The 20,639-nt window shown below is 52.4% G+C and overlaps 1 protein-coding gene across 1 annotated transcript in view; it reads right to left on the reverse strand.

The window, feature by feature from the left end:
* Nucleotides 1-14,863, reverse strand: part of CDH20 (cadherin 20) — a 44,575-nt gene extending 29,712 nt beyond the window's left edge. Inside the window, exons 1-4 of the mRNA XM_028524492.2 lie at nucleotides 14,306-14,863; nucleotides 5,417-5,711; nucleotides 4,748-4,867; nucleotides 2,003-2,170 (exon numbers count right to left, since the gene is read on the reverse strand). Coding sequence (XP_028380293.1) covers nucleotides 2,003-2,170; nucleotides 4,748-4,867; nucleotides 5,417-5,711; nucleotides 14,306-14,551 — 829 coding nt within the window. The 5' untranslated portion in view covers nucleotides 14,552-14,863. The remainder of the gene's footprint in view (nucleotides 1-2,002; nucleotides 2,171-4,747; nucleotides 4,868-5,416; nucleotides 5,712-14,305) is intronic.
* Nucleotides 14,864-20,639: the final 5,776 nt, after the last annotated feature.

Consider the following 20,639-nt stretch of genomic DNA (forward strand, 5'->3'; position numbering starts at 1 on the left):
GCCACCGTGTCCTTGCAGCTGGGCAGACCTCCGATGCTTCTTGTTCCCCCGTTTTAGCATGGAACACCCCCAAAGTTCTCAGCGCTTACAGTGTTTTCCTTTTCAACCTGATGCCCTGAATTCACAGTGCAGTTTAGTTTGTTTTCACCTCCATGGAGTTTTATCTTTCCTAACTTACCTTCACCGGGGCTCAACTTCTCACAGTCTTCATTATCTAGTCAATCAGACTGTGACTCACAAAATCACACAGTCACATGTTCAGCATGTACTTGGTCTCTTTTATTCTACTGTGTGTCTCAGGCCTCAGGGACGCCTGGGTTGAGACCTTGGTGTCAAAACTTTGGGGAGGCTGACAGCGGCCAGCCAGCTCACAGTGCCCCCTGTGCACAGGAGAAGACACGATGCTGGTCTTTAGCAGCACGAGCCAGGAGATCGCCCGCGTCTGCGCCAGGCTGGCAGGCGTTTGGGTTTTAGGATCGATCCCTTTCCATTCAGTCCCAAAGTTGTTGATGGACTACACTCTGCTGTTGCAGAACTTTGGGAGAAACACACAGGTATCTGCCTACAGTGTTCTCCTCACCAGGAGGGCTGTGTGTTCTGTGTCTAAACAAATACACGTATGATTCCTTGCCTAGTATCCCGCCTTTTGGTTTCCTGGAATCTCACAGGGACTTTGTGTATACCAGTTGCACCTAAGTGTTGGAGCACTCTTGCTGTATTTGCATTGGTAAAAGAGAGGGTACACTTGGTCTGGCTGACTCAAAATGTAGCCCTTCAGCTGATAGCCAGGCTTGATTCTATTTCTGGTTTAGTTGTTTTTTACCTAATTTCCTTGGTTGAGTCTTCTCACCTGGGGTTGTGTCCGCTGCTCTCACTTCTCCAGCTGCTGCCCGTAGGCACCTGCCTCTCACCTTCGTGCCTGCATTCCCGGGCTCCAGTCCACAGTCACAGCTCCACATTCCACTCTTCCTGAGCACATTTAGTCTGATTGTCCGGCTGCCAGTGCACGTCCAGACCTGAATTTGTCTCTCTCGTCCCCTTTCTGCTCCATTACGCTGCATCCTCTGTCTCCACCACTCGCACAGTTCCTCTCCCTGTCCCCCTGTTGTCGTCACCTCAGACCCCACCCTCTGCCTCGTTCCCTTAGCCAAGAAATCAGGAGGCAGAAATCCATGTTGTCTTCCTTGTCTCAGTCCACTCCCCCCGCCATTTCCTTAAGTCCTTGTTGGTTCGAGTGTGGGCTGTTCTCAGAGCCTCCCCTCGCCAGCCCTGCCACGCCAGTCCGTGTGTGGCTCTCCGGTCAGGCTTTCCTCTGTGTCCTCTGTATCCCTGCCTTGCCTGAAAACTTCTCGAGACTCCCATTAGTCCTAACAACACAGTGAAACTCAAGACAGGCCTTCATTTCATTAAACATAAAACTATACTCGCAACTTTATTTCCAGATCCTTATAGATACCTTTTTTTCTTACATTCAGGTGAGCTCTAGGGGGGCATTTGCTTTGTGTACTGGTCTGTATCTCATACCTAGAATGGGGCCCGGAACAAAGAATTTTGGAATGAATGAGTTGCTCCCCGCTCTGGAATGTTCTCCTTTCTGCCTGTTTAAATCCTTTATACGCTAGCGCTCAGGCCTCTTAGTTTACTGTGAAGGCTTCGTTCCTCACTAGCCACGTCGGACAGCAGATGCTGCTTCTTGGTTAGCTTTTGGAGAGCAGAGAATGCGCACTCCCCAAGCTTCACAGGGGCAGGGCCGAGGTTTCAGCATCTCGTGCCCCTCCCGCCCCGTGCCCTTACGAAGCAGGCGCTGCCTGCCTGCTTGTGAATTGATCAGGTGAGGTGGTGCGGTGGGTCACTGCTTTGGTTTAGTTTCCCTGTGTGCATTCTCAGCATGGGCCATGTCACCCCCTGGTGTGACAAGGAGGAGCCCAGGTCCTCCCTTCCTCTCTGGGACAGGTGTGCCCTCTGGCCCGAGAGCCGAACCCTTCCCTGGTTAGATACTCACTCTGGGGAAAGCGGGGTGGGTTATCGTTGACGTCCGAAAGAGTGATGTTGACCGTCGTGGTCCCAGACAGCCCGCCCAGCTGCCCTCCCATGTCCTTGGCTTGGATGATCACCTCGTAGTATTCCTTCGCCTCCCGGTCCATGTTCATGAGCGCCGTCCTGATCACACCTGCGGGAGGGGAGCGACTTCGTTTTTAACAGCAAAACCACACGTCCAGTGTGTAAGGTTGGGTTCCAGGGTCTCCTTTGTGTTTTGTTAATGTCTAGAGTCTAGACGCAAGTCACCTGCGTTTTATTAAACTTGAGGTCAGAATCTCAGCTTCCAAAGAGGCTGTGCTTGCAGGAATGGTGAGTAAATGCAGTTGCAGCCGGAAGAGCACAGCGGGCTCGGTTCCTCTGGCCGCATTACTGGGAGAGAACAGCAGGTGGCAGCAACGGTTCTCTAACCGACCAGGGGTGCCCTATCTCACAATAGGAAACTGGGGCTTCAGGCTGAGAAAACAGACTGTGTGTGTCTGCAGATCTGTGATTTTAGAGCGGTTCTCTGGCCCCTAAAGTTCTTGCAGTGTGAGTGACTCTTCTTTAGGCAAGGCACTGCTGGTCTGCGTTTTCCTGCCTCCCTAATAATACCTGTAAGCAGGGTTGGAATTCGGATTTCAATTTTCCTTTTGTTAGATATTCATTCTGTTTTGTCATGTTCTGCACCTCGGTGCCTCATTGAATTCCATGAGCTAGAACACGAAAGGTGCTCTGTGAGTTGTTTGGTTGGAATGCTCACAAGGAACGGACTTCCCAGACAGCACGCAGCAGCGTCGTGACGGACCAGTGCGGTTTCATCAAGAGGGGTCTAAACCGAAACCCAGTGAAATGGGTTTTGGTCCGGCCAAGGATGTGTGGTAATGGTTTATCTAGCTTTGAACCCTTCCCCTCAGAAAAGTTGACTTCTGTACACTCCAGGCAAAGATGGAAGGCGTGCTTCCTGCAAGTTCACAACACGGCCCTCGGCTACGCAGACCTGTGCGTGCCCAGGGAGGGCACTGGGAACCGCAGACCCGTCCCCAGTTTACCGCTTCTACCGATGCCACCGCATTCTGAAGTGACATGTGCAGGCTTTCCTTTTTCAGATGCCCTGTGGGCACAGCAGTAACCATCTCTTCATGTATTTTTGACCTCAGCACTAAAGATACCTCCTGGGAGCTGTCACAATAGTGTAGGGTTCCTCTTAGGATATAAAGGACACTTCACCCTCTTTCTGTCTATACTTTTCTCCCCTGTGGGCACTCTCATGCCCTCCCCCGTTTTTAGAATTGTTGAGGTTACTGTTTCATAGACATCCCTAAGCACGACCTCTTTCTTTCCTCCTGCCAACATAAACTCCTGCACTTTGTGCTCTTAGGACATAATTTTCTGAATTCCGGGTTCCTCTCAGGACTTCTGGGGGGGAAATTCTATCAGGTTGCTAGTAGAAATGAATTTTTTCTCTTTCACATAAGCAGGTGACTCTGAGCAGGTGACTTTACCTTTGTGGCTGTAAGTTTCTTTATTCAAATTCTTGTTAATTGCTTTTAGGTCCTTAATTCTCCTGTATATAAAATGGGAATAATATAATAGTACTTCCATCTCTTTCAAAAGTTCACAAAGTTTGGAGGCTCAAGTATGGTAAGGTGCATGAGAGTACTGTAAAAGGGAAAAAGCCCAGCACAAGTGCAAGATGATAAGGAAACAAGCATTACTTGCCCACTCGAAAGTATTGCAGGGAATTCTTCAGAGGTAAAACAAACTCCATAATCAGAGCTCTCAGGGAAAATCGAAAACCGAACCGAACCAAACCAAACCGAGCCTCTGATGATTCATACTTTCCTGCCCCACTGCCCCTTCCCGCCCAGCCCTGCGTGCTGTCCTCCTGTTAGCACCTCCCACTCAGCACCTCCTTTTGGGGGGCCGCAGCCCATGCTCTGTGCTCTTCTCCCTTTTCCAGACCTGTCTGCACCAGCCTCTGCGCATTCTGGCCTTTTTCTCTGCTTGTATAGTGCGGTCCAGTGGAAAGAACATCAGACCACGTGTCAGGGACCTGTGTGCAACTAGAAGCAATTTTTTTAGGTCTCAATTCCCAGTTTCCTTGTCTACTGTGTTTTGCTGTGTATAATGCGCTGCCATGTATAATGCACACCCACAATTTTGTTGGCACTATACACGGGATTATTGTAACCAGTATTATACCCGTGGTATGTAATCATTATACCCATGTATAATGCACACTTATTTTTCCCACAAGAATTTGGGCAAAAAGTGTGCATTATACATGGCAAAATACGGTATTAAGTGATGGCGATGGACCGGATGATTCCCCTACGGCTCTTTCTAGCTTCAGAATCAGTGATTCTGGTTCTCTGTTGAGCCAGGTTAACACGTCAGTCCTCGCACGTCTTCTTGGAGTTACAGAAGACCTTAATCCCGGGAATGAGTACGACACAGGAGTTTTGGAAGGCCGATGGGGAGGCACTTATGTGTAGGCAGGCCCTCTGGCCTCCCCGCCATACCCTGCACACTGTCTGTGTGCAGCCCTGCGCCGCTCTCGCCCACCAGGGCGGCGCTGGTGTGCTCAGTCCCAGAGCTCATCACAGTGTTCTCGGGTTAGTACACTCCCTGGAGGGTCCTTGAAAAGGAGAGTTGGGTCTGTCGTAGCCGCAGCTGCAGTGCATCAGGGAATACAGCAAGCACCCGCCTCGGCTGTCGCATCACGCACCTGACTTGGAGTCCACAGAAAAGTACGGCTGGCCCTGGAGAATGCTGTACACCACCCGGGCGCTGTTGCCGTAGGTCGGGTCGTCCGCGTCTGTGGCTGTCACCTGGATGACCGAGGTCCCTGAGGAAGAGAGATGGTGGAAACCTGTTCAAGTCGAATTGCTAAAGGCTGGACTCGATCCCGAATGGGCAGTCTTAATGCACTTGCTAATGTTGTGTTTGCTGCCTCAGAAGGGCCCCTTTCCAGGCAAGCTTCCGCAACTCCTGTCCCTACGGCTTAGACAGTGGGACGGAGGGGAACTGGGCTTTAAATTCTGAACAACCAGCAAGGGCAGCACGGTGTTTTTTGGCTCTCCATTGCTCTTCTGATCATACCAAAATGCTTCTTCCTTAGGAATCATAATCCATCCATCCATCCATCCATCAATCCATCATCTATCTTTTTGTCTTTTAAGAACTAGAATGGAATAACAACATCAGGCTAATTACTAATTTTTTTTCCCTATGACTGATTTCAGTGTTTCAGTGGTTTTCTGCCTGAGGACTTGGTCGTCAGTACCGGTTCAGTTTTATAATGTGTGGGCTGTTTTGCACACTCTCCCGTGTTTAGAGAAGAGGACCTTCTACAGAGGCATTGCTCTTCATGAGACTCAGTGCACCTCCACCTTACCCACTGGTGACATTTCTGGCACGGTGGCAACGTAAGGCCCGTCCAGGAACTTGGGCTCGTTGTCGTTGATGTCTTGGATTTTGATGATGAACTCCGACTCGGGCTCCATCGGCCTGCCCGTCCGCCTGTCCAGGGCCTGCGCCCTTAACGTGTACTGGGCCCGCTCCTCTCGGTCGAGCCTCTGGATGGCGTGGATGTCCCCCGTGGTGTCATCGATGGTGAACACGACGCCCGCGCCTTCTCCCGAGAGGATGTATTTGATGGATCCATCGCCCCGGTCCATGTCTGAGTGCAGCTGGGGGAAAAGCACCAAGACCTCATTACGGACAATGAACGGGTGTCAGAAATAAACTGATTTTCAGCGTGGTCCTAATATATGATCCCCTTTCAAACAGGAAGAATTTACTTCATTCAAATGTTTAAAATGTTTCTCTACAAAAACTAACACTCATTGAATGAGATTGTGTTGAAGAGCGAATATAGGTTGGTGGATAGGTAATGTTTTTCCACGTCGCATTCAGTACCAGTGTGACTTCTCGAGTTCCTCTCCCTGAGGAGCATGGGAAGTAGAAGGGGGCTCTGGGCAGTGCAGGTCCCCGCGTGAGGACAGGCACGCGCCGAATGAAGAGGAGCCCAGCCTTGCTGTCGCAGTGTTTAAAGATGGAGAAACCTATACACCGTCAGATGAGAGAGTGTTGATGTAGGTTAAGTTTGGGAGTTTCAGAGGCTTTAGGGAAGTTTTAAGTTGGCGGAAAGGGTGACGGAATGGCTGGTAAGCGCCGCCCCTGCCCGGGGAGGTACTCTCTGACTCCGGGCTCCGCGGGCTCCGGTCCCGTGGTCCCAGGCCTGCGGGTTCCCGCCCAGGACCGGGCCCGCTTACGTGTCCGGCGTCGGAAGGGAACGCACTGCAGGTTGCTACTCTGCCTCCATGCCTCTCCCTCTTCCGTGAGACCAGCTCCTGGCCTGGTGACCAGGTCACTGGAGTGTCCGTGGGTGGCTGTGTCAGGGACAGACTTTCATCTGCTCACCCAACTGTACTTCCTCCCCAGTGACCTTGTAATGACCCCTGAGAGGAGCCCAGGGCACTATTCTCAGTAAGCCTGGAATAAGTTCCTGCATCTCTACTGACGGACAGTGCACAGAGGTGGCGAGAACCCTGGAACTCTGTGCTGTGTGTCGTTAACAGTGTCTCTCTCGAGGGGGCAACAAAAAACCAGTTACGCTGAGCCGGCCGCCGCTGACTCTGTCGTTGCTGGGGGCACGAGCACCCTGACCCCTTGGGTGACAGAGGCGAGGAGATTTCCTTATCAGACAGACCGCCAGTGTGGGGCTCGGGCCAGAGAGGCAGATGCACCTGGCCTGAACGTTACGTCAGTTATGAATTGAGTGCCCTTGACAAATTATCGTTCGTAACTCTCAAATTTGTCATTATATATAAATGCAGAGAACGGTATGGACTCTTACTTTGAAGGGCTGTTGGGGTCGCTGGAAGTTAACGTACGTGAGCACCGAGCGCAGCATTTCACATGATGGGAACGCCGTAAATGGCGCCGATTATGATAATGACGGACGTGCACAGAGAGAGGTGGTACCGTGCCCAGCTCTCCTCTGCCCCCTGCAACCTTCAGGAATGGCGCAGAGAGGGCAAAGCAACCTGTTGGCTTTTTAAAATGCAGAGTTCATGCAGACGGCTGCTTAAGGCACTGCGGGGACAGTGTTACTCTGAGAATCAGGTGGCACAGACGCCAGGAAGACACCTGAAAATGTATTCAAACACCCTCCGACCGGGATGGGTTTGGAGGTGGTGGCTGGCTTAGAGCTGATCTCAGATTGACTCGCGGCCAAACCGTGCAGACAGTGATTTTCTGCCTAGAGGAATTCAGCTGTGTCTTATCTAGGGAAGGGAAATAAGAGAACAAAATTGACCGAAAAAATAGCTGTGGATTTTTTCTACTTAAAGGATTCTATTTAGAATATGAAGTGCTCACATTACCTCATTCCATATGCAGTATTATTACGATTTTTTTTGCAATCCAGACCTTCTATTTTTGCAGTTAAAAAAGCAGAGGTGCACAGCTCTTATTGTGTAGCATAGAAAGCCATTTTATTCAGCCTTGGCCACAGAGGAATGCAGATCCACTCCATGTTGACCTGTGTTCCCAGGCAGAGGAATGGCATTGGGAGAAGGAGGACGAGGATCTCAGGATTTTTTTGAATTAAAAAATACCCGTGCATGCATGTGTTTACATATATGAGTGCCCATCTAAGTCTAAATCTAAGTGTAGCTTTGTATAATTTAAGTCACTCGGCACAGGACTTCCCCTTAGAATGAAGCAGGTTAATTCCGGGCGTGGCGGATTGTTTAGGGGAGAGAAACAATAGGCGCTGACATGAGCTGAGAACCCAGGACCGGTCTGAGATGTTCTGTTTGTCACCTAAATAGTTTCGTTCTCTGACCCGTAACGGAGCCGAGCACTCGTGGTCGTCACAGGCCACGTTTAAGTGCTCTGCCCGCGGAGGGAGCTTAGTAAGTACCTGAAGGCTGAACCTCTGCTGCTGCTGCTGCAGAGGAGGTTCTGGTTCCCCCAGAGCCGCCCGCTGGCTGATGTCAGTGGCCCGGCGGAACCTCTGCTCTGTTGTCTCTGTTGTCGTCTAGTGCAGGTGAGCCGGAGGAGTTTAAAGTCCTCTCTGGACTGCGACTTCCCTGAAGTCAGGGACCCTGTGGCTTTCATCTGGGTGTGGGTCCTCACGTGGAGTAAAGGCTCAAACATTTTTGCCGAAACAGTGGTGTAAGGTGTGGGGTCAGGGTTGAAGCTTTTTTGTGGAATCATTTTACCGTTGTTTGAAAAGAGCTAGCAAGCGTCTTTTGAGCAGCTCCTGAGTGTGTGTTTGCAAGTGCGTCCCTGTAAGGGCGGGGGAAGGGGAGGAGAGCAGAGGGAGGGGGCGCGCCCCTGAGGACACGCAGAGAAAGAAGCAGGGGGCCCTGCTCCTGAGCGGGGAGAGTGCCGGTGATGCAGGGGCTGGGATCTGCTTACAGGGCTGGTTTCTGGGCAATACAATTGTGTCAGGTCGGGATGCAGTCAGATACCAAACCCTGCACCTGCTGTTTTAGCACAAAGGTGACTGTGAGAAGGTAAAAAGGGACCCTGAGATCCGAGAGGGGCCCTGACTCCAGGACACAGTGAGCGCCCCTCTGGCTGCGGGAGCAGAGGGCAAGAGTCCGGCCCTTAGAATCCAGATGTTGGGGAGGGGCTGGGCCTGCCACCGCTGAGGAGGGAGTGCTGCCCCTTGGGGCTGGGAATTCAGGAGCTTAGAGGACGTGTCCCCAGCACCCCCGCCCCCCACAGAGCTGAGACCCCCGAGAAGGGGATGCCATTCCGTGGTGCTGATGTTGGTGCGGGGCTCTGATGAGGCTGGTGCTGGGCGTATGGACAGAACCCAGACGCTGGAGTCAGTTGCTGGCTGGGTAAAAGGAGCGAGGCCCTTCCCCCTCCTCCTGCCCCCAGTGGTTCTCCCTCTAGAACATTCTACTGTCAGAACCCACCAGGGAGCAGGTTGCAAAAGGAGAAATTGTGGCTGGCAGAGTCCAGCACCAGCGTCCCAGAGTGGAGTACGGAGAAGCGAGTACGGAGCTGGCTGACACTAGCCCCGTAACCAGCGTAGTAACGTGCGCTCGACAGGGAGGTGCGCCGGCCAGGGGTGCACATCTGGCTGTGGGAACTGCAGAGGGGAGACCTTAACAGTTTCCTCTGAGTCACTCTGCACATTGGCACTGTAATAAAAACGTTCTGTGTTTATCCGCATTTACTTCAGCTAACACTGACGGAGCCCCAGGTCTTTGGAGGAAGGTAAGGAGCACATAGGCATGTACAAGGTCTGTCTGGGAAAAGTCCAGCCCTTGTTGATATAATGAGAATGGTTTACGTGACATCAGTGTAACCTGGCAGACAGGGAGAGTAGGCTGGAATGCACACGTGTGACAATGAGGACTTCACTGTACTAGTCAGTGGGGGTGGTAGATGCTGTTGAGTGAGCATGTGTACTGTGTGGCTGTTGCATTCAAAATGACTGAGTGAGTAGAGCAATGAATCCGCATCGAATTTTGTGCTGAGCTTGAACATTCCTCCATGGAAACTATTCGGATGATTCAGAAGGCCGCAGCTCCGGGCAACTGGTGACTGGCAGTGTCATCACGACAAGGTGCCCGTTCGTGCATCACGTCTTGTGCAGAGGTTTTTTGCGAAACGCCCAGGTGACTCAGCCCCACTGCAGCCCAGATCTGGTGCCCTGTGACTTCTGACTTTTCCCAAAACTAAAATCACTTTTGAAAGCAAATCACATTTCAGACTATTGATGAGGTTCAGGAAAATATGTTGGGGAGCTGATGGGGATTGGGAGAACTGTGTGAGGTCCCAAGGTGCCTACTTTGAAGGGGACTGAGGTGTCATTGTCCTGTGTGCAATGTGTCTTGTATCTTCTTCAATAAATGTCTCTTTTTCATATTGCATGGATGGATACTTTCTGGACAGAATTCGTATATCTTGGGAAAACATCCCCCACCCCCAGTCTCCTAGACAAGATAAGACGGGTGGATATTCTACTTGACCTGGGACTTCTTTAGTCTGTGAGATCTTCAGCCAGAGGAGTAGTGACTGATGGGAAGTACCCATGATTATGAAAAATCTTAGTTGATGTAGGATTTTAAAAATGAGGGTGAGTTTCAGTCCTTTCGCCCCCTTTCATGGCGCCTCACAGAGTGCCCGGGGTGCAGCATGTGGCCAGACAGCGTCCGTGTAGCTGTTAACCCCGGCCTGACTCGGGACCGCAGATTCGTGCACAAGCACTAGCTCTCTGCACCCCCTCTTTGCATGTGTCAATATAACCCAGCTCTAGCCCCACAGCGCCTGTCCCTGGGAAGCCCAGCGTGGATTTCGTAAGGCCGAGCCAATTACAGCTGATAATTGTGGCCACACTCCTTTCTGAAGTAAGCAAACAGGCAGACTCTCTAAACAGACATCTTCCAGAGCGCGAGGTGACAGGCTGAATGCTCCTGGGGCGTAAAGGGAATGAAAAGGAGATGAGTCTCTTTTAAAAGAAAGGGAAGGGCTAAGGTGCCCAGTAAGTGAATAGATAATTATCTCCATCATGCGGAGGTGGCACGCCAGTGCAGGGTAAAAACTCGCACTGGTTGCTGGTGCGTTGGCTGGACAAGGTGACTTCAGGGACGCCTGGGGTGTCCTGCGTCCTGGGGTGGGGTAAGTGGGAAAGGGTGAGTCCTCATCGTGAGTCCTAGACGGTGCCACAGAGCGAAGGGCTCCCGGTGTCAGGAGGCAGGTGGGCTTGGCTGGGTCCCTGGTCCCACCTTAACACCAACTGTGCGGCTTTTGGGGCTCAGTCTCAAGTCAGGGCCCCTTGGATGCCGGCCAGTGCAAAGGAAAGCCGGTTGCTCCAGTGTCAGATTTTGGGGTGTATTTTCATCTGGGCTTTGACCGTCGGTTACCTTTTGTGTAATTTGGACGATGGACAGTACCTCTGTGAGCTGAGCCCTCTAGGCTAATTATCTGCAAGTGGAGAATGATACTGCCCTCACAGCTCTGTTGAGGTGACTAAGTGACCTCTGCGTGGGTGTGACTGGCTGAGCACGGAGCTGTCCGTCTGCACCGTGGTGTGCCCAGGTCTGTGCTGGGTTTTCGGTGCAGGGAGCTGTGGGGAGGGCTGGGAGGGCGTCCCAGTTTCTCCCCGTGGGAGAAGGCTAGAGGGCTCTGAACTGTCCATGCAGGCGGAGCCGTCACTGAACACAGATGTATTTTCTTAAAGTTCCTCTAGCAGTAGCCGTATCTGTCCAGCTGGGACAGACAGCTTACAAATACTGAGTAGCTGGAAACGTTTGGGGTTCAGAGTGGATGGAGGATGTGTGCACGACGGACATGGCCTTTCAGCTGGGCCCCAGCGAGTGTGAGTGTGACCAGGTGGAGAGTGGGGGACTGCATGGCCAGGGCAGGATGGTTGCACGGACAGACAGTCGCACAGACCACTGGACGTCTGGGGCAGGGACAAGTGCTGTGTGTGCGTCAGAGCCAGTGAGGAGACACAGCTCAGTGGGTCAGGATGAGACGTGAGAATCCGTAGGGGAGGGCTGGGGAGTCCCGACGAGGAGTCGTTTGCTGAAAGCCCTTGAACTCTATGTATGCTAAGCGTGCTGAAGCACAGAGCTTTCTCAGTCAGAGGGGCGACAGGCCGGAAAGGACGCCTGGAGGAGAAAAGTGTCCTGAGTCCCGGGGGAGGGACGGGATGAGCCTCTCCACAGGGAGGCAGGCAGGGCCTGCTTAATCTGGTGCCGGAGAGCAGGGGGACCAGAGTAATGACAGGGCCTGCAGGGGACGAGCAGAGTCTGAGAGACTGGCAGGACGTATGACAGGGCGTGGCGGCTGCTGGTACACAGAGAAGGGAGTGGAGGAGGGGGAGAAGGCCAGGGAACTGCTGCCACTGTTACCACTATTGCTGTTACCACTGCCACCACTGCCACTGCCACCACTGCTATTACCACTGTTACAGTTACTACTACCACCGCCACCACTGCTGTTACCACTACCACCACTGCCACCACTATTACCACTGTTGTTACTACTACCACCACTACCATCACTACCACTGCTATTACCACTATTATTGTTACTACCACTATTACCACTGTTCCTGTTACCACCACCACCACCACCACCACCTTTACAACTACAGGGTCACGTTTACTACCATTTTCCTCTCAGCTGGCTGCTGTGCTGAGTGCTTATCGTCTAGTCTGGGGTTTCAGGGGTGCACGTGGAAATGAGCATGTAACTTACACGCTGCAGGTCGTGACTAGAGCTGTAAGAGAAGCACGGTGGTGAGAGACTCGAACGTGGGGCCCTGCCATAGAGACTGGCTTGGGAGGACCCGGACCCAAATGAGGGGGCGGCGGTGGTGAGGGGGGCCAGGAGAAGGGCCTTTCGTGACGAGCTAACGATAAGACAGAGCCTGGCGAGTTGTAGGACGGACCCGGGCCATGCCCCGGAACACACGGGTGAGGGGAAGAAGAAGTGGCCAGCAGGCGGGCTGCGTCAGGCAGGAGTGGCCCCGTAAGGCATGTTCGGAGTGCGTTGGGAAGACACTGAAGGGTGGAAGCAGGGGGCACGGCCTGACTCGTGTATTTAAGGCTCATCCGAGGGGAAGAGCTTGGAGGGGAGTGCGGGGAGAAGGGAGGAAACCGGCCTGGAACCTGGGTGTGTGCATGGGGGGGGTGGGGGCAGTGAGTGGTGGAAGTGGCGGGGGGAGAGATGAAGGGTTTGGGGTTGACTGTGGCCTGGGATTGGGTTGGTGGGTGGGGAGAAGGTGGGGGCAGGACAGGGCGAAGGACGATCACGGGTCTCTGGTTTGAGGACCCAGGTGATGGCGACGTGAGTATAGAGAAGACCGGGGAGCCGCTGGTCTGGGCGGGAATGTAAGAACTCCTCCCTGGGCACGCTGCCCCTGGGGCGCCTCTGGGTCACACACGTGGGGGAGGTTTGTGAGGCTGGAGCTCCTGTGAGCGGTCTGAGCCGGAGACAGAGACGGAGGTTTTGGACTCGCGGGTTTATGGGTGGAGTTTCCAACCGCAGGGCGGAGGGTCTACCCAGGGAATGAGTGCGGGAGGAGAAGGGGCCCAGGGCAGAGCTTAGTAGGACCTCCAGTGAGTGGGGTCGGGGCAGGAGAGGACCAGCAAGGAGGCTCAGAGGGAGAGGAAAGGTGGATGTGGTGAAGGCCATGAAGCCCAGAGAGGACTGTGAGCTGAGGAGGAGGGGCTGGCGGGTCAGCAGTGTCCGAGGCGTCTGTTGGACGGCTCCCTGGAATGCAGCCGCTGGCCGCGGTTGGCCGGGGGTGCGGGGGGGGTGTCCTGAGGTGTGTGGAAAGCACCGCATGTGCGCAGCGGTGGGGGCAGAATCGGGTAACTGGGCTGAGAAGTGGGTGGGAGTGGAGGGGAGAGTTGATGTACACATCCATGAGAAGCTGCCCCTCTCGTACTATCCCCACTGGACATTTGGAGGAACAGAGGCTGATGGGGCGTAGGGGTCTGTCTGAAGTCCTGTGGGAGGAGTGGCCAGCACAGGGCTTGAACCTGCACGTGGTTGACTGTGAAACCCACGTTCTTAGCCTTTGTGCTAAGTGAGTGTTCAGGTTATCATCGGGATGAATTATTTATTTTCTAATTAGTTCCTTGTTTCCCATTTCCTCTCACTGGGTTGCTTTCACAAAATAGTCTCTGATTAACAACCGGATAATGTAAACATAGGAGAAAGCCTGGATTAAAAATGAAATGACAGATGTATCAAGGGGATTTGAGTACAGAGTTGATAAATATGTTCATTGATTGTCTCCAGCTATCCTTGAGTATAGAGCACATACCAGCATATTCTGAAATGAAGTATGTTTTGTTCTGTACCCCGCCCCCCATTAAATCTGGGCCTCAGACAGTGCCCGTGGAGATGCTCTGGGGGGAGGGGTAGGAAGCAAAAAGCCTTCCGCTACCCCCTTTGCATTCCCCCGTTTTCTTCTTCCCCACCCTGCCCTTCCCCAGGCTGCTGCTTCCTCCTCTGTGACTTTAATGGGCTTGCCCTCCCAAACCCCGTTCCTCGTCCCTCCCCCCAGCCCACCGCTGCTCAGAGCAGAGGCAGGAGCCTGGAGAGAAGTCTTTCCTTCCTGGCTGGTCACCTGACAAAGCAGAACTCAGGGTCAGCTGGCTGTCAAGTAGCACACCGCTAGTTCACGTTGTTCTCAGGCATCAGACACAGGCTAGTGAGTTTGCACATTCAGTCCACAGCCAGTCCCAGTATTTAACATCCCGATAATCTTTTCTTTCTCTTGGGTAGCTCTTACCTTGCCGACGTACAGAGGGTCCGTGCCCGTGTACTCTTCCAGGACGAAAAACTGGTTCCAGACCCAGCTCCTCTTCGTGCGCAGGTGTGACTGCGGCTTGTCCGACGGGAGCGCCTCTGGTCTGCCCGGTGGAGTCGGTGAGCTGGAGAGGACAGCGGTGGTGAGGTCCATCAGTCCCCAGAAGCACAAGGACATGCCGAGTCCCAGCCAGCTCTTGGCATTGCTCATTCTACCGGAAGTCCGCATGGGATCGCCAGGCTTCCCGAGGGTGAAGCGCAGGGTGGCGAGCCGCTGGAACGTGAGTATTTTCCAAATAAGAAAAAAATGACGAGGTTTGTTGGATACTTATGCTTCCCAGATGAGATCCCAGTTCAAGTCCATGTGCTCGACGTTGACTCCCTGTCAAGTGAAGGAAAACACAGTGTAAAGACGTCAGACTCTTTCCTGTGGGCGTGTAGCAAGTTTTCAGGAAACGTGAGTGCTCAGTTTTCTGCTCAGCAGGTTAAAGAGTCTTAACGTGTTGCTTTAGAAATGCTGGAGACATAAATAATATTTTGATGAAAACAAGATAGTTTTTCTTGCTATAATCAACCCCAAATCTTTGGATATGAATTTCAGTTGGCTAAAACTAGTCAATAAATGTCTTCCCATTGGTAGCGGAGCTGAAGGGTTATGCCGTATCATTGATCAGCTTGAATTCATGGTGTGCACTTTGCAATACTTACGGTCAGGCAGCCCTGTAAACTCTTACACATGGCGTTCATTTCCAAAATTTACAGCTAGTCACTAATATTTTCATGAACCCAGCCGCTTTCCTTGGCTCATTAAAAAACTAAAAACAAAATCCATCTTTTTGCCACCCACAATTACCTCGTGCCTACCCCACGTTACTGGATAATACAGGAACCTGGATAATACAGGAACCTTGGACCTCACCTGTGAGCAGCCATGGAGCACCTCCCTCTCTGACTTGAACTGTTCTCTCAGCAGCTCACAGTGGAACTCAGGCTTCACCCCCTGCCGGCCGCTCTGGCTCGGAAGCACTGGCAGGGGCTGCCGGCGCGACCTTGCTGGGGCCTGAGTGGCCGGGTGACCCTCGTATGGTTCTCAGAGACCCTCACAGACTCTGAGGTGCTGTGAGTCACGAGCTGCTGTGGGCGCTAGGAGTCTAGCCTACAGATGCTTTGCCCCTGGTCTGAAAGGCTCCTGAGTCAGAGGGACGTTGACTTCTGCCCTGGGGACAGCGTGTCGTCAGTCAGACTTCCCTTGTTCTGTGAAGTCGGATTAGCCGGGGACCGCACCCCTGGGCTGCGACCTCATCAGCCGTTTCTCTGGCCGGCGCAGCACTGAAGGCGCCCTGTCAGGAGCAGCCACACTGTCTTCTGTGGGCCTGGTATTTCCACTGCTACGTGGGGATCTACCTGCCCTCGTCTTCCCAGGACAAATGCGTGCACTCGGGGTTCGGACCCGCGCAGCTGGGTCACGCCCCACGTCTGCAGGGGGTTCGGAGCGCGGGCCTCGGTCACCGCCTCACCTGGCACCGTCAGAACTCACTTTAGCCTTCCTCTCGGATGCTCACTGTTAATATGAACAAGAGAGTTGAAAGGTGCCTTACAATTGTTTCATACAATGCCATTTCACGCCTGTGTGAGGAGTCACGTCAGTGAGAACTGGTCAGGAGGGACAAGCTGGGGGGGGGCTTCAGAGACTCTGTAACAGAGTGGGCAGCTGTGCCTCTGGTGGGTGGGGCTCCGAGGCGGGTGGCTGCTGAGTGCAGGGAGCCACGGGGCCTTGGGCGGCGCATTTGTTAATGAGTCACCGTGGTGCGCCAGGAGGTGGGCCACCCAGGGTTCATGGTCCTTTCTCTCTGGGCCAACAGAAACCCCGCTCCTGTTCTCTGACCCCTAAGGGGAGACGTCTCGAAGAAGCAACCATAACCCTGGAGATGAGTGATTGGTAAAGGTCGGTGAGAAATAGCTGTGCTGTTCTAGGGGCATGGATGATGGCTAAAGGACACCGCAAAAAAAAAAAAAAAAAAAAAAAAAAAGCCGTGGCCAGAATACCGTGATTGGTGTAACTGTAGGGGAACATTCCCTGTGTTGTGAGAGAGAGGCCCGGCTGCAGCTCCCCCGGAGAGCACCGGATTTAAGTCAGCCACTGCAGCCCCTGGCCTGTCCTCGTCACCTCTCCCGTGTTCACTCTGCTGAACTTGGGTTTCTCATGTGCTCACCAGGACGGTCCTCCCGGTCCCAACTGCCTCCCAGGACCACCGCGAGGGTCTGCTGCTGTGGTAATGCAGGCGACAGGGCCCTGAAAAGGACGGTGCAGCCCACGGCCGCTGGGGCGGGCACGGGAGGAGGAACGACCTACGTTGTACGTGGAGAGGATGAAGCTAAATCTGAAACACGTCTCCTGGGTACTTTTTGTTGGACCAAAATTTGGAAAGGGCTTACTGTATGTATGCTATTTCACAGACTTTTACATCTGGGATAAGTTCTACTGGGCACTCTGCTCAAGAATTATTTTAGATTGCTTTTGATTATTTTGATTACTTTTTCTGGCCAGTCTTAGTGTCTTGCGTAGGGGTCGAAGTGCACATGTGCGTGCGTGCAGGTGCAGGGTGCGGACGTGCCTCATCCTGCCGCCACTGGCCGAACTTCAGGGGCCAAGTGAGATGTGAGGGAATGCTGAGGGGCTGTAAGTCCGTCTTTGACAAAGGGGGCGTGCACTCTTGCCTGTCAGAGCCCCCACCTTTACCTGTAGGGGTCATCCGAAGGGCTGGGTGAGGGGAGGGACAACCTTTGGAACCTTTGTGATGAGCATTGGGAGGCGGATCGTCCCCTCAGCTTCCGCCTCTCTTCCCTGTCCCCTTCGCCTCCTACACGCCAGCACAAAGCCCTCATGTCCTCCCCCTCACTGAGCATGCTCAGAGGTGGCTTCTGCGTGGTTAGGACTGTGGAGCCCTCGGTGACCTTGTGACAGCTCTGGTGGCCCGTGTTCCCCTCTCACGTCCTCTTTCCCAAACCTGAAAGCCCGCACTGCCCGTAAACTCCGTGGTATGGAGCTTGACAGCTACCCTTGACGGAGAACACTTTATTCCTGCTGTCTCATGGCGGAGCGCATGAGAAATACCTCCTGCCTCACTTTCTAGAAAGTGCAATCTGGGTTATACAATAGTTACATTATTCTGTGCGTAATTAGAGCTGTTTCTATACAAGGGAAAATCAGAAATACTAACCAGTTTGCAATTATTATAAATAATATGGTTCTCATAGTCATGTTTCCCCTGCAGGATAAGAATAGTCGTGGAAGTGGGCTAATTTCTGTTGTTCTCATGAAAGAGGAGGCCGATATGTGCATATCTGTGTATGTAGATCTGCTCGGAGGCCCGCGTGTGCCACATGGAGACTGCATTAGTGGAAATTGACTTCTTCGCTAAATGAGTCTTTTAAAAGTTTTCCCCGTCATCCTGCCTACGGAAAAGCAAATAGCTGGGTAATGAACACAGTGGGAAGAAATTAAAGTTGTACATAAAGTGTGCTCTCAGCGGATTGTTTATTTTGTTACTTGAATTCGTTGTGAAATTTAAAGGAGGGGGAAGGGACGGTTACTGCTTTCTTATCGGAATGCGCTGGGCTTTTATGGCCTCCCTCTGATTCCTCTCTTCATTATCCCAGTTCTCCTGAGCTGTTCATGGTAATGGAAGCCCTGCTTGGTAAACTCAGATGTCTCCGCAGAAGCAAAACACCAGTTGCCTCTGCTGGTGACTCCCTGTGAGGGGCGTGGGTGGGTGTTCATTTTCTGGTATGGCCTCATCCCTTCTCCCAGGTAAATATAGACGGTGGTGGTGTGGTTTCAGGCAGCCGAACTCCTCAAGCTATCACTTTTACTTATAGAAAGAGCCTCAAACACGCCTTTAAAAAGAAAAACGAAGCTCTGTGAAGGTTGCAGATACACAGTGCGGTGTGACGGTGGACCGGGAGGTGCGTCAGCATTCAGTCAGAACACAAGTCAGTGTGACGGCGTTAGCCTGTCCCTCAGTCAGGGATTCCTCTTGAGAAATGCAAACACACACATTTACTCACGAGCCACAGTTCTCGCAGGGCTGTCCAACCCACGGCCTGTGGGCCACATGCAGCCCAGTAAATTTTAAGTAAATTTACTTAAAACATTATGAGATTTTTTTTGTGTGTGATTACGTGCCACGGTGTATTTAATATGTGGCCCAAGGCGACAGTTGTTCTTCCAGTGTGGCCCAGACACGCCAAAAGGTTGGACACCCCTGGATAGAGAGGAGAACCCACAGAGAACAAAACAGGTGGTGTGGGTATAAAGTGGGGTGAAAAGTTCATAGATACCTTTGAATATGTATAGTTCACAGACGGTAAGATTTCCACTGTAAAATTCCACAAGGAGAGTATTTTCGGTGCTCCCGTAAGCACACTTCCAACGCCCCGGATCTGGATGTGTGCATCGGTGCCCCTGACTGCAGCCTGCCCCCGGGGACCCGTTCTGGAAAGGGCTAATGGTGTGGTTTTGTGTGCTGAACGATGGGGCCGGTCTCTGACTCACCGTCTTTTTCATCAGCTGCAGACCTTCCGTACCACTGGCAGGCGTTCCACCCCTCCTTCATGGCCGGCCGTGAACTCACCGGCCTGCTCAAAGCCGCCTGTCTGTGGAGGCTGCCAGCTCTCAGCAGAGCCACAGGAGGTTGTCCTGGGACTAGATCTCCTGCGTTTGGGCTGTGCTCTCGCCCCCGCCCTCTCCCTCCACGCCTCACCTGCCCCATGACTCGACCCCATTCCCACAGTTAACATTTCTGAAGTGGGATGTGTCTCGAAATCAGTGTTTGCATTTAACGTGCTCATACTTCCTTCCCCCACCCTTCAGAGAAGCTGTGCATAAGTTGACGGTGTGACTGGAGTGGAAGAATTAGTGTGTTGCCTTCTTTTTAAATTGAACAGAAAACACAAAGAATACTTAATTTCCATGGAGGTTTCTGAGACAAGTCGGCCATCATTCTTGCTTATTCTAATTTTGATTATTTATAGTTCCCTGAACTCCAGGTCCCTCAAGAGCCACGGAAATCCTGAGCCTGAAGGTCCGGCTCTACCAGTGTTCACTGGAGACGTTCTCGGCCTCCGGGATCTGCCCTTTCTCTCCATGCGCCCTTTGGCTCCCCTGGTCTGCCCCACGGCCAGGATGGTCTGTGAGATGGCGGGCTTTTTCTGAGACTCAGAAATGGAATGGTGGGGCAGGTGTGGTTGAGAGGGAGAGTTTGGGAACAGTGTGTGGTTTTATGTTAGGATAGATGCCATGCTAATCTATCTAGGTGGGTCAGAGCAGTAGAGCAGAGCAGAAAGCAGAAGGAAGCTTGCGTCACGTGGCTGAGAGCTGACTCTGAAACACCTGGTCGGCCCCCTACAGAGCCTGCGTCGTGTGTCCTGTCTGTACGCCGAGCCTCTGGATATCAATGCCCCAGCTCAGGTCTCAAGGAAAGGGATTTCCACTTCAGAAACCCCTTCTCTAGAGTTTGTGCCCAGTCCTCTTTGCTTTTCGTGCTCATTTCAATCACTTTTTCCAATTGAGGGTGCCCTGTCTTTCTTTCCATATTGTCAAGGATGGAAAATGTTGACAGATTGTTACTGGTCTTTTCACACAAACTCAGTGAACGTCTAAGTCCTGAAGGAGTCGGGAAGTTTCTGACCTACTTTCCACTTCCTTCTGTTTCACTCGAGATCAGAGCGAATGGAAGTGTAGTGCAGTCCGTGGGCACTTGCTGTGGCTACAGTTAGGAATGGTCAATTCTGATTTCCCAGACTTGTCTCACATGCTCACTGTTTTTAGTTTAAGTGACATTTACAATAATTACATTAAATGTGTGCTTGTTCATTTTTAAAAAGCACATATTTTAAATGTGCATTTTTGGCTAAAGTTTTTCTTTGATGAGAACTTGCAGATAATTGCTACTCAGTGCTTCCTCTCACAGCTGTGCCTCTGTGCAGAACTCCAGGACGGCCGAACGGTTCTACAGCCTTCCCTGGACCACAGAGAGTAGTCGATAGGAAAAAGAGTTTGGGGGAAACATTTGCTATCTAAAACTAAGACTTAATTTATTAATTTGATAGCTATTTGAGTACTGACGACGTTTAATCCAGGGACGGTTTGCGAAGCCAGATGAAGCCGAGTCTCGCTTCCAGCCCCACTACTTCTCGCCCGCGCAGCCCCGAGCAGGAGACTTAGATGGTTTCCGTCCTGGTCTGCCATCTACAGAGCGGAGGTGAACTCACAAGGCGACTGTCAGAATTAAGTGAGAGCATATCTCTGACGCTTG

The sequence above is a fragment of the Phyllostomus discolor genome, chromosome 9 (genome assembly GCF_004126475.2).
Source record: "Phyllostomus discolor isolate MPI-MPIP mPhyDis1 chromosome 9, mPhyDis1.pri.v3, whole genome shotgun sequence".
Lineage (NCBI taxonomy): Eukaryota > Metazoa > Chordata > Mammalia > Chiroptera > Phyllostomidae > Phyllostomus > Phyllostomus discolor.